This window comes from Gymnogyps californianus, chromosome 7, assembly GCF_018139145.2.
Source record: "Gymnogyps californianus isolate 813 chromosome 7, ASM1813914v2, whole genome shotgun sequence".
Lineage (NCBI taxonomy): Eukaryota > Metazoa > Chordata > Aves > Accipitriformes > Cathartidae > Gymnogyps > Gymnogyps californianus.
Genome location: NC_059477.1, coordinates 5,525,525 through 5,539,482, shown reverse-complemented (window position 1 = coordinate 5,539,482; position 13,958 = coordinate 5,525,525). Strand labels below are relative to the sequence as shown.

Below are 13,958 nucleotides of genomic sequence, written 5' to 3'. Positions count from 1 at the left end.
TCCCACTCTGCTTAAAATCAGACAGGACACAGCATTCACATCCTCAGAAAAGACCTAGCACTAGAAAATGTTTCCCATCCTTTACTCAGCTAATGAAAAAATTCCCCAGTCCTCCCACTCCTCCCTGCTGTCCACAACTTAATCACATGGGAAAAATGTCTAATATTCCAATTCAGATTTGACAACATTCCTGTCTAACAAACATAGTCTGACTTTTGAAGCAACCAATGACTTCAAAACAGAAATCCACCAGAGTTCATTCAGAAAATGACAAAACAGGTATTTCAATCACTAACATATTTCTAAAACATCTTCTAGCTGAGGAATTCACTGGAATTTATCTCCCACTGAAGAGTTTCAGCAGAAACTCTTCCTTTTAGTTCCAACAAGTTAATATATTTTATGAAGAAATATTTTTTCATTATTTTGCCAAGAAAACATTTCACCAAGGAAACTCACTTTCTTTCCCCATTTCAAACACCATTTCCTTCCAAACCTCCTCCAAACACTTTCACTACTAAAATAACTTCTTGGAGAACTTGTATTTTTAGCAGGTGACTCTAGCCACCAACCTAAACCAACAATACTTCATTTAAAAAAAAAACAATTTGCTTGGTTTCAGAAAACATACAATGAGCTAAATTCTGCTTTTATATGTGTATACAAATCATCCCACTGAACTCCACCAAAGGGCACTGCCTAGCCAGCGAAAGCATCCTCGACACCAGAGAATGTTTCCAAATAGATTCAACCTGGGGGTTGCCTATCCACTGACGTTACCTCCACTCAGTAAATCAAAGCCTGGGGAACTGCCCGTAGCTAGTCCCTGTCCCACGTGCCCCTACTTTATTGAGGTCTTACATGTCCATCAGATGAACTGTTCTTTGACTGCACCTCAGCCATTTCCTACTTTCGCATCAATACTGCTCCATATCACAGGATTTACCTATGCAAGTCAACCAATTAATGCCTTTGAACCTCATATTAGGCAAATGCAACACAGCTGCAATTTGTCAACATAGCTCAAAAATCTACATAACTGTATTTTCTTAAACATTTTTATATTATTTGTCCTGTAAAGCGTTAAGATAACAGCAGGCCCTGGTCTATCTAAAACCTATTAATTGTATTTTGTACAATGCATATTTGTCTATGCAACTAAAAACCTGATATTCTACATAAAGCAGAAACCTTCAGGACACAATTGCAATCACCTTGTAAGTAACTAAGAGGTAAGAATACCTATTCTCTCTCTTCTGTTGCTAATACACAATTTGCCTTATATCAAGTGTCATCCAGCTTCTTTAAAATACCTGACTTGGGGGCAAGCACTGACTGACAACAAGAGATGTTTGAGAAGAACATCCTAGACACATTCTCAGTGGGTAATCAGATGACACAGCTTTGTCTGAAAACAAACCTCATAGCGTATCTGCTTTTCTAAGTAAACATTCCAAGCCAATTTACACACGGAACATAATTAAAAATAAAAATTAATAAAAAAACCATTAAATAATTTGCTTAGAGGTTATGAGATCTGTGTTGCAATTAACAGTCCCATCTATAAATGGGTATAATAATAATAATCATTCCTCTACCCTTTGTCTGTTGTGTCTATCTTGACTGAAAGCCTTTCAGGGCAGGGACAAGCTCACCATGTTTTCACAGCACAAAGGTTTTCTAATCTTAATAGGTCCAAGAGATGCTGCACATTACAATGAGAAGCAACACCAAAGTTAACATGGAAAATATTGCTCTGTAAAATCTCGTTTATTTTTGGAACTACAGTTTCAGTATTGAAGGACCAAGCATTTCAAACCAGCAATTATGGCTCTGTGGACTGCCAGCCACATTGTGACCTCAGCTCTATCTCTGTTTATCCTAGTTATTGCACTCAAGTCTAAAAGGTATTGGCAGAATATTACAAAGATGATCAGCAAGCCAGTCATGTACCAGATTTCCCTGTCTTATTTCTTCCATTACAACTATGTGACAAGCAGCGATAGGGACAGTTGACTATCACTTGTAAATAATATGTAGAGTATTAATATGTACAGATGTTAATTATATCATCTTTGTAAGTCTGTGACAGTTGCTGATGCATCAGAAGTGTCTGGATCAGCACTGAGACAAGGAATACACTTAATTTTTGAAGGGTTATCTGCAAGAAAGCACTAAGGGAGAAGTATTCCAAACTACAGTTTCTTAGAAGACTTGAAGATAAAATATATTTTGACAGTGATACTTTAAGTTCAGCTCCTATAAGCCTGTGCTTCTGAACCCTTAAATTTCTATTAAAAATGGACACAGTGTATTTGGATGTATAAAATGGTCTTGGATTTTTTTTCTCACTACAACACAAAAAACCTTGTTCTCCCTTAACTTTAAGTTAACTTGGCAGTTTGGCAGCATAAAAACAAGTATGACAAATATAATGCATTGATCATCCAGGGCCCTTTGCCCTTGCTCACTTTCTGCATTGTTGCTGATCTGTGAGTTGCAGCATGTGCTGGAGCTCACACACAGCCCCATCAGCCTGCTTTCATGAAAAATCTGATCTGTAATAGCCTACCCATCTGGCACTGAACTAAATCACAGACAAGTGTACTTCAAAAATGATTAGCCAGCATATACATACAGTTTTACAGCCAGCTCCTCTGATGTAAATATCAAGACATTTCTTCTTCAGTCTTTCCCGCAAACCTCATTAGATTCACCATTAACCTCAAACTAGTGATGGCTTGTTTGGGATGCATTACACTTAAGCCTGTGGAAACAGTACCTCTTTTTTATTAACAGAGGTCCCATAAAAACCTGCATTTTTTTATCAATGTGGCAACATTCTGGCATATGCATTGTCCTTTAGGAACTTAAACATTAACGTATGCCTATTTTAGATTGCTAATGTGAGCTGGAGGCACAATGAAAAAATGCAAAGCAATAGGAAGTTTCTTAAATACAGGCTTTCAGTTTCTTTTAGTGGTAAGTCAGCACTGGCTGCCCAGTTCTCAGTGCCAAAGTCTGCCTTAAAACTGGGTATCTGTCAGCTTCTTCTCATAATGCATCACGCATTATTCAATAATCTTATCTTCCATTTTACCAAGTTTTGTCAGTTTTATTTCTGCACTTTGCATCTGAATGTCAGAAAGACCCTGCAAAGAATTCCAGTGTTACCAGTCACTTTGCTGATGTTTAAAGAAGGCTGTTTCTCATGTGCGTAATTCCAAGTCTAGCAGCTACAGCCTACCACTCCAGCAAGATCTGTTCCTACACAGATAACATCTTCCCCTCTGCCTTAAATCACACCATCCACTGGTTGTGCAGAACAAAAGACTAACACCTGCAGGCACTATCACGTTGGGAGGCCAGTCCCCAAAATTCGTGGCGTTACAGTATCCAGTAGAAATTTTTACTGAAGTGCATAGGACTGCTCTCCTAAAAGCCCACATCCAGATACAAAGTATGTAAGTCCTGGGAAAATATGAAGCTGGAGGAGAGCATTCTGGCTTGGGTCCAGATCTAACATACAGTAAAGGGTGGCAACATACAGTGCAATGCCAAGAACTAGAGACTCACGGTACTGTAGGCAATAGAAAACTCATGATGGAAATACAAATCCCAAGACTTTCCTAATTAAACGATTGTGTAGCACTTTTGATACTCATAGCACCACTTCTCTGCCTTTTTTATTTTTTTTTAATATTCTCACCCTTTGCCTGTTAAATTTCTAAACACTTTTTCAAAAAAGCGCTCTCCTACTGTGTCCTGATAAAACAGTGGCAACTATGGGATCCTGACCTTCATAACAATAACGCATACAGCTAAGCAAATAACTGACTCCATGTTTCAGTAACCAAGCTCAAACATACACTCCCCAAAGCAACAAGCATCAACCATGTTATTGGTGTACCTCATACCTTTAAAAAGAAATCATAATACATCAGTTCAAAATGTTTCCTTCTTACACACACACACTTTACAGCCAAAACTACTTCTTGAATTTGATTAGAATTTTTAATCGTTTCAATTAATCCACAGCTATATTTCCCAGTGAATAAACTAACACTCCTTCCTGATCTTCTCCCCACTCACAGATCTACCCAACCTTATGTAGGGTTTCCAGGTCATAATGCAATACAAACTTTAAATGAGGAGTTCTGCCATTGCCATCAACAAAAAGCTTCTGAATATACTTCCTAACTCATGTAGGAATAACTCGTAACATCAGTCACTCACTAAAGCATGTAATTCTCCCTTAAATCTGTGGCAGACTTCTTGGAAGGATGGCTCCAGAGGTGAAGTCCTGGCCCTGCTGAATTCGCTGGCAAATTCACAGCTCCCATTGACTTCAATAGGGCTCAGATTTCCCCCATCACCAGTAGCAGGCAAACTCTCTTTCCCTCACTGTATTTTCCAGTTAGAGTGTTATGCCAGCAGAATTGTTTCCAAACAGCCTGGCTTGTCTGTCTGTGCTTGTACTTCCTCCTTTCTGTGTATATACTTTCTCTGTACAGCCACATGCTCTTGCATATGGAAAATTAACACCCCCATCTTATCCTCGCATACTATAGAAGGAAAAATTACTGGAGTAAGTAAACATTTAAAGAGAAAATTATTACTTAAGATGGAAATAACAGAAATGTGGCCTTGAAACAGTTAATCTTCAGATGACTAAAAGCAGTTAACCTTCAGTAGTGATCAGATTTCCAGCTTCTGCAGAGGCTGATCACTCTCGGGGCTTGTGCATGGTATGTAGAGTTCTCAAGGACAGCATGATTTCTAGCATCTCTGGACAAGTTGGAAATTGTAATTGCAATCACAGTGAGCTTCTGTGCCTGGAACTGACAGGCAAACAGTTCCCCCTCCTAAGTGGCTATACTTACAGTGTGCCTAAGTGGGTGGAAGAGGGGAGACTGCACAAAAGGGAGTCTACAATCAGATGAGTTAGGTCACCCCTTGTCCCCCACCCCCAGCAACTTAACATGATGGAGTGAAAACCTGTTTGAATCGCAGCTGAAGCACACTGCCAGGCAGTGCAGCAACGCTGCTATTCATTATCAGCTATTCTTACAGAGACTCCTTATGCCAGTTGGAAAGGAGGATGTTTACATAAATGACAGCAGAAGAGGATAAGGAAAAATGTCTCACTGCTGCCATAAAGGATTTCATTTCATCCTAAAGCTGCTCTTTAAACTGAGGTTCAAGATTAAATTGGTTGTATTTTCCAAGCAGCCATGCAGTCCGTTGAATGACTGTGGGGTGCCTGGATGTACTATCCAACTACTGTTAGTAGTAATGTCTTTCAGAAGCATCTACATGGACTGCTGAAGACCTGGGTCAAACACTTGGCTAGGTAGCATGAGATGTATAGAAGGAATTAAAAATAATTCAAGGGACAGACAAAATTACTTCTCCAGTCACCTACATAGTCATATAAGGCAGGATCTTACAAGGAGACTCAGTGTAAATGCATCTGTGTCAACTGAGAAACTGTACATCATAGAGTACGTCCAGAGGGAGCCCCAAGGGCTCTCTGAAAGCGGCCGTGGGCCAGGGAAGGAACCTGAAAGCTTCAGCTTAGAACCTTCCTATGTCTAATGCCAATGGTGGAAGCCAAAAAAAGGTAAGTCTTCTCTCACCTTCCCCACCTGAGTAGCTAGCTGTATCTCCAGTATACTTTTCACAATGGCATCTAGACATACCTGAAGAAACAAAGCAAGCATCTAGACCTATCCAGATCTCTGCAGGTTTTCAGCTGAACAGGACATAAAATTCTCTTTTGCTAGTCAGCTACATGATTTTTTTCCTCTTAAAAACTCTGAACCAAAGGTAAGTTCGACATGTCTTGAGGACTTGTCTTTATTATAAGACAGGCTTACAATTCAGGAAAAGCTGTTTCTCTTTCTTTTTGCAGTACAAGACAACTGACTGCTTTATTAATTTAGTTAATTAGGCCAGACATAAATAAAAGATGTGGTATCAGCCCCCTATACGCAGCTTTAATTTGTTTGCTGCATGCCGGGTGGAGGTCATTGTCACTTACTACCTTTACACTTCGCTTGACAAATGCTCTCCTGCACACTGAACGCTGCTCCTAGAGACAGCAGGGAACTATAGTAAGTCCAGGCGAAGTCAAGAAGCCCCCTAGATCTTAATTATAAAACCATAAAGGAAACCAACTGCCTCTGAAGCTCTCTTACCAGGAAACAAATGAGAATGGGAAATTTATTTCCAACCATAAATCCCAAACCCTTCAGTTTAATTTTTCCCAAGTTAACTTTCTCACCTAGCTAAGCAGCACTGCCTTCTATTATTAGCTTCTGGCCCAATATCAGCTGACCACCATCAGTCAAACTGTCTTCATCTCAATGAGCTCAGGGACTCCCAAGGAACTCTGTGTATGCAGACTTGTGCTTGCAGCCTCTAATTATTTTCTAACAGATAATGGAGCATTTAAGTTCAGAGAGGATAGATTAAACTTGTAAGTGGATGAAAACCCTGGACAGAATCACAGCTCACAGGATTACTTCCTGGAAACACCAAGCTTAGAGAGCTAGAGAGGAAAGGCCCTCATAAATTGTCTGTTTCCCCATGACATGTCAGTTTAAAGATTTTTTTTTTTTTTTTAGCCTCAAAGATGCTTTGCTATGCTTTCCAACTGCAGCATGACTTTAGAATGTATTACATTATCAGTTGAGCATCTAGTTTAATGTTAAACGATCTGATCAGGCCAATGGCTACTTGACTTACCCGGCAATCATAAGAGTCAAATAATTTGAGGCTGATGAGGGGAAATTGTTTTCACAAGTGAAACTGTAAGTCCCTGTTCTACTATCAAGCAGCCTCTTAGCTGCGTATTTGCCTTTTTTACTCACAAGAAGCCTCTCTTCCCTCCCTAAAACTCAGGACCCTCACATATTCTGTTACCAGTCTTAGGGTGAGGAGCAGATATCCTTCCCTCCTGATACCCCCTGCGTCCGCTGGTGACTCTCCTCCCAGCCACGCTTGCAGGCAGACCAGTAGCAAGAATGCCTGCACTCTGAATTCAAATTCCAGCACCATTCTGGGGACGATGAAGTGTGACCAGCCAAGCAGGGAGGAGAAACTACATCCCACAACTTAAGCACCTAACCATTTCAACACCTGAGGGGAAATTATTCCAGAGATAATACGTATTCAGAAATACGTGGAAAAAAGGTAAACCTACATTTTACAAAACAGTAGCAACAACCTCTGCACGTTGAATACAAATCCACAGAAGTCCACATATACATTCTGCTTCTGCCCTGGAGAAGGCAGTGTGGGTTACTTAGTAGACTTCAGCTTGCATTGTTGTAACAGGCAGGGACTACTGCAGTGATAAAAACTATACAAGAAAGCAGGGGACAGACTAAAAGAGCTAGCTGGAAATGTACTTTTGGATGATGGCCAACTCATCAGCCCCTGATGGGAGGGAGGGTGGGAGGTGTTTGGCCATAGCAGGTGATAACATCATGCATTGTATCATTATAGTCATTACAGATCCATTAGTGGGTGATCAAGGTGCTGAAATGACAGCCCAGTAGCCAGATTGTTGTTCTTTACTCTTACCATAACATTTAGCAGAATTTCAGGAGCTCACAGAGCACTTTTAGACTTAAATTCTGCCAACATTAGAAGTTTTAACCAGAGCCTATGGACAATGCCATTAACATCTATACCAGCTATCTCTGTAGACACTGAAGTGTCCCGAGTACTCTCTCTGTACACAAACCACTGTTTACAAGAGGCTTTACATTTTCCAGAGCCTCTCTAAAAGGAATGCTAAGTTCTACTTGCAAGTACAAGGACATACACAATGGAGTAATAAGTAATTGCTGACAAAAGCACACCTGTACTTGACGAGTACAAAAACCAGAAAGTCAAGGGTGTGACTCATATAATGACACCTCCTTCCCACTAATCTCCTCTTCCCATTCACATCCAACATGTCAGACACTTATTTAAGAAAGAGTTAACCCCCACTATATTCATAATGGCACTTAGCCACCTATATACCTTTAAAAAAATCTGATACAACTGCTTTTAACCAACAATGACTATTCATAATACTCTTTTTACTGAAATCACAACTGATGCATTTTGCTTTCATATGTACACTTAAATTTTCCTCATAAAATAACAGCAGTAAACAGTATCAAGTTTTATCAGGATAGTTACACTGACCAAAGCCTTGGAGTGAGAATGAGTAAAACATTTTTCTACTATAACTTACTCTTCAATGAAAGATATTTAAATTATCTTCTCATAATAGCTTAAAATTCTAAAAAGTTTAAAACTGTGTCTCTTCTGGGACAGAGAGGAGTGGTGACATTAAAACCATAAACAATGCCTAGGTCATTCTCTTTAAAAACGTGGCTTGTTTCAGGAAATAAATGACTGGGTTAGGAGGTGAGGACGGCAGGAATGTCTGTACAATTGCATGAGCAATTATTTCAAAAGAATGAAATTAAATCTTCTTCATCAATGCAGTACAGCAAAGGATGTTACAGACCACTGTACATATATCAAATGCAGCATTGATACAAAACATCTTATTTCTCCTTACTGTCACTTATATCAACTAATGATTAAGTCCAATTCTTTTTTTATTATTATTAAAAATAACCTTTAGGTTATTATTAACCTCTAGGACTAAAAATAACCTTAACTTTTCTCTCACCTTGTTACCACTGGGTCAGAGACTCATGAGAAACTGTTAAAGAGAAACCTTTCCTAGTGTGGCTGTACCTTACATAGTTAAAATCTCTAGAGCTTCCAAAAAACCTTCATAATTTCTGAGCCATTTATCAGATATTACGATGCATACACTGGAGGAAAATGTGGTCCAGTGAATTAAGTCAGCTGATCAAGCTAAGCTATGAAACCTCAGACAAGTAACTTTGTCTTTTAACAAGGACCTTATGTTTCCTTTGTAGAGCGCTTCAAGGTTAATCAGTATCAGAGAAGGAGATATCACTGTTATTTCTCTATCAGATTAGGGTCAGATCCTCAGCTGGTGCAAGTTGCTCAGTTCCACTGACTTTCATACAGTGATAACAATTCCCTCATCTTGAGGCTGGAACCTACATCACTGACTGCTGGCATCAGACACGGAGCGCAGGTCGCATTCAGTGGCCTTGCACTCCCTGCATGTTCACTTCAAAAGGGTGCTGAATACCAGCTCTCCTCTTTCTGCAGCTCTACCATTAGCAATACTCTTGACCGTTATTTTGTCCATTAAGCAAACATCTAATCCTCTTATCCCTTTAGTGCAATTCATTCCTTTTGAACAGGGCCAAAATGGCCTTTTTTTTTTATTTGTGCACAATGATTATTGAATGTCATCAACATAAATGTGCAGTGCTCTGTAAAATGCACAGGGAATACCTTCATCTATACAGCCTTTGTTCAATTGCCTAAGAACTCACACATGATAATTTTTCTGAAATAACTAAATCCATAACTGTACATTTCTAGATGGAAGAATAGACTATATAACGGGAGCACATTCTCCTGGTTTACAGTCTCATTAATGCTAACCAAATTAAGCCTATACACTGAACAGATCTTCAAGACTTAAAAATCCTGTGTAATTTTCAAGTCCACAAGAGGGATTTACAAAAAAGTGCAAATTTCTATGATTCGTCAAAAAATTGTCACTGAATAGGACATACACATTCACAGTGTCAACGAGGCTTGATCTTGACACAGTGCTAAAAACTGAGTGCATAGAACATAGAATTGTGAACATAGAACATTCATGAAAATTATGATCTTGACTTCTTATTAACAATATTTCAGATTAGTAAAGCAAAACGGCTTTTAAAATCCAGCATTTTTTTTTTTCCCCCTCCCTGTTATGCTTTGCTGCTGCTGACAGCTCCCAGACTCTCAGTGCTTAGTTCTCAGGAACACTGAAGCAGGAGAGAGCTGAGGCTAAATTTCCGTTCCTGTGAGTTCTACACCAGCGGAGACTTGCATACATGGCAAGATGCTCCCCTGCAACTCCTTCTCTCTCTTGTCTCTAGCTTCTCTGCCATGGGAAGATAAAATACCTGGCACATGAGACAGAGGAGTTTCAGCCTTCCACTGATGGGAAGACCATTTATGAGAAAACTCCAAGCATCTTAGGGTCCATGACATCTGCACAGTGAAAAAGCCAGCCCTTCATTACCATGGCACTGGCGTTACCCTGGTAGTTCAGGTACTTATGGTTCTGCAATGGGATGATCTACATGCAATAAACTAAACAGGGCAGAGCATTGCCTCATACAGATCTGCCTAGCTCTACAGCTTCAGAGAAGCAGCACTGGCCTCCCGCAGCTGAGGTGTAACCTTGGTTGGTTGTTTTTTCGTTGGTTGGTTTTGTTTGTGTGAACACTGCTGCAATAGAGAATACTATGGATATGCATTAATACTGAGACAGCTTATCAAAGACTAAAGGAAGGAGAGAAATGGCCTACACACAAAATCTCAGCAGCTGAGTTTTTCTAGGGACATGATATTGTAGCACTGGTTGAACATCAGCACGATATTGATCCTGTGTACAAGCCTCCTTCTACTATTTAAATACAAGGAAAGAAAACTGGCAGAAATTCCTCTTTACAATCTCTGTGGACTACAGAAAGATCCGCCCCCCCCCCCCGCCAAAACTTAAAGACATTGATCATCTCTTACATCCATAAACTCCACATTGGCTTTTGGACCAGTGGTCTCATTAAGGATCTTGATGGCCACAGGAATCTTTACCGTTTCTCCCTCGGGGACCCAAATACCCTAGAAAAAGAAGAAAAAGTGACAGAAGACTAATAAGACAACAATCATAAAAACTTCCTTCAGAGTTACAGTGCTTTTTGATGCATTCTGTCACATTATGCAGATCAGTTATGAACCTCAGAACTGAGAATATACAAAGCTATAAAATAATAAAAAACCCACAAAACTACTTCTTACACCAAAAGTAAACCCTTACATAAAACAAAAGATTTTTGAACGTCCTCATGAGGCCCCCTTGATTTTCCTGTCCACAACCAGGCTTCTAGAGAAGCCACATCAATGATGCACATACTTTTTCCACTGACTATTGATTCTGATAAAATTAAACAAAAATTTGGATTTTCTGTCTGGATTCTGATGTTAAACTCACTGAAGCTATCAGGAAACTCTCAAAACTGATTATCACCAGGTCATACTATCATGCAGGAACAGGACACCCTGAGAACAATATATTTAGAGTGAAACATTTAGGGGCTATTTCTCTAATTAATTGATATCTGAGAATGAAAAGCTTAGATGGCTAAAAAGTGAACTTCAAAATTAAAATTCACAAACTGTGTGTGTCTCGGGCTACTTTTCCATCCTTCTTGACTATTGCTGTGTTCTTGGCAACTTCATGGTACCCATCTCCAGCACTTTATTATTGTCTAAGTATATTCAAACCAATTATTCAAAAACATATTCCCATGACCTTGCAGCTGTAGTGACCTGGTCTGTACTTCCTCCATTTCCTCCCCAGTTTAAAGACAGATGCAGTATCTGTCATCCTTCAGTGCTCTGACCTACCACCTTCATTTGGCAGGTTTGGATTGCTCCCAAAGGGCTGGGTGATCGGTTTGACTTGCCCATTAAGCCCTACTTCATGCCTTTGAGATTTGGACATGACCAACAGATCTTAAAAAAAAAAAAAAAAAACAAAAAAAAAACCAAAAAACCTTTAACTGAAGTATTTTTTCCCTTGTGGGTTCTGCTCTTACATCCTGGTTGTCAAAGGGTGCATTGACATAACTCATCTTTTCTATTTAAATGGAGGAAACAAAAAGTATTATGGTTTAGCTAATGACAATATTGTTTTACAAGGTATTATTACTATTACAAGACCCATATGACACTTGCGAAACGAGAGACAAAGTTTATCTAGCTTTCCAAAAGTGTACTGTAAAGCCGTTATGTAAGAACAGAATGACAAACTTTGATACTGCATTTTAATATCAAGACAGCCCAGCTTGTGTAGTCCTCTTGCATGCAAGAATGATTGTGGCTGACACTCCTTTTCTCACCAAGAAATAATATCTGCATGCCTGATTAAAACTGAAGTCAACATTTCAGCCTGAAGATGTGCTCCTCCCACACAATTCCACTATCCTGAGTTTCCCAGGTATGTAAGGCTCAGGAACAATACCGGGTGCTTTGCTGCAATGCAGAACTTGACTGTTCAAAAGTTAAATGAGGGAACTCACTGCTGTATAGTGAAGACTCTTACCTTGTATACAGTTCCAAAGGCTCCAGAGCCAAGAACCTTGACTCGTTTCAGCTCAGTTTCCTTCAGGATACGAAGCTGTGCTTGGTTGGGTGCTGTGCCACTTGGAGTCAAGGGTTCCACAAGCTAAAAAGGAAAATCCAAGAGTCTTAAATATTTGAAAATGTGAAGACCCATCAGAAGTTTATACTGAAAACAACCAATCCAACTAAATACTGGAATAAGACAGTGGTGGCATCTATTGACCATTGACTTGCCAACTTGTGGAGGGATTTCTCATCTTCAAAAGCAAATGAGCAATGCTACGAGACCAAGAGAACTGATAAAGAAACTCCTCACTCAACGTGTAATAATTTCCACCAGGAATTGCATGATGGAATTACGAACGGGAAATCGAATTGGTGTCACAATAACACACCCAAGGACTTTTGCTAATGGAGGCAGTATAAATATTTTCTACATGACAGAAATACAGCATTTATTATCAGTGCACCACATTCTATTTTTGCCCATTTTAGTGTCTTTTAAGTTGGCCATATTTCTTTTTAATAGCCCTGACTTAATGGCTCATCACGTTCTTATTCTGTTTTGGGGAAGGGACTATTTTTCTGAACTTCTGTTATACCACACAGGAGGACAGCTTTAAGGAGAAAACATCTTATAGCAGACCACTAATTTATAACAGCCACTAAGTTACTGCAAAAAAGGCACAATTAAACAATTTGCTCAAGATGTCCCAAGAAACTTTGTAAATGAGCCACAATGGCACATTCAGTTAAAAATGCTCAGATCTCAACATTATACTGTCTCTGCCAGAAAAACAATGCTTCTTTAAAAATAAATTAAAAATACATGAAAAGGACAGTACTCTAAACAATGAAAAATCGTCTGTTCCTTTACAGGATGAGGAAAATAATTCAGGGCTACTCCTACTTAAAATTGGTTTGAAACCACTGCAGCATTTCAAAGTTGTCTGTTTACAAGGCTAAATGCACCATGCTTTGCAGTTTGAGAACTACTTCTATGGCTCTCTGAGTATCATGAACTACTTAATTAGTTGACCAGACTAATTAGTGTTGTTCAGGTAAAAATACCAGTATCTGGAAATTATTGGGGTAAGAAAACATAACAAAACCAAATAGCAACAAGTCAGGTTATCACAAAAATAATCTGTGAGCTGTACTTTTTTAGAGTGATTTCTCTTTCCTCCTTCCCACTTTAGGTGTCCAGTACTTACACCGTGAAAGAAAGAAGGTTTGCTGTAAAAGAAAAGTAGACAGACTGGCAGTACACTTCTGTATTTTCAGTTTGTGAAGGGTGAAAACAGCTTCTGTGCCACAGTCCACCAACACAGGTATGGCAGGGAGAAGTGTTGTGGGGATCTAAAAAAGTGCTTGTAGAGTTTTACGGAGAACGATCTACAGAAAGGATAGGTCTGTTACAGCCTCCAGCTAGAAACAGAGACTTTAGCTGAGGCTATAGTTGCTTGTTTGTTTATCTCAGGATGCTTCTGATTTAATATTCAGTTTCTAAGCCAAGACAACAGCTTCCCCACATGTTCAGCAGGAGGCCTTGGTCCCTCAGGAACTATTGTCAGCCACAGCTTTTATCTGACCAAATGGAGAATGAGAGCTGGACTTCAAAGCCAATACTTCCCAAATGCAACGAAAACTACCTGCTT

At 39.4% G+C, this 13,958-nt stretch overlaps 1 protein-coding gene across 6 annotated transcripts in view; it reads right to left on the bottom strand.

Moving 5' to 3' along the window:
* ERBB4 (erb-b2 receptor tyrosine kinase 4) overlaps positions 1-13,958 on the bottom strand; it is a 528,844-nt gene that overhangs the window by 113,454 nt on the left and 401,432 nt on the right. For all 6 annotated transcript variants that reach the window (XM_050899627.1, XM_050899630.1, XM_050899632.1 and 3 more), the window contains 2 exons: positions 12,281-12,403; positions 10,699-10,797 (listed from right to left, as the gene is read on the bottom strand). In XM_050899627.1, the coding sequence (XP_050755584.1) occupies positions 10,699-10,797; positions 12,281-12,403 (222 nt within the window). The remainder of the gene's footprint in view (positions 1-10,698; positions 10,798-12,280; positions 12,404-13,958) is intronic.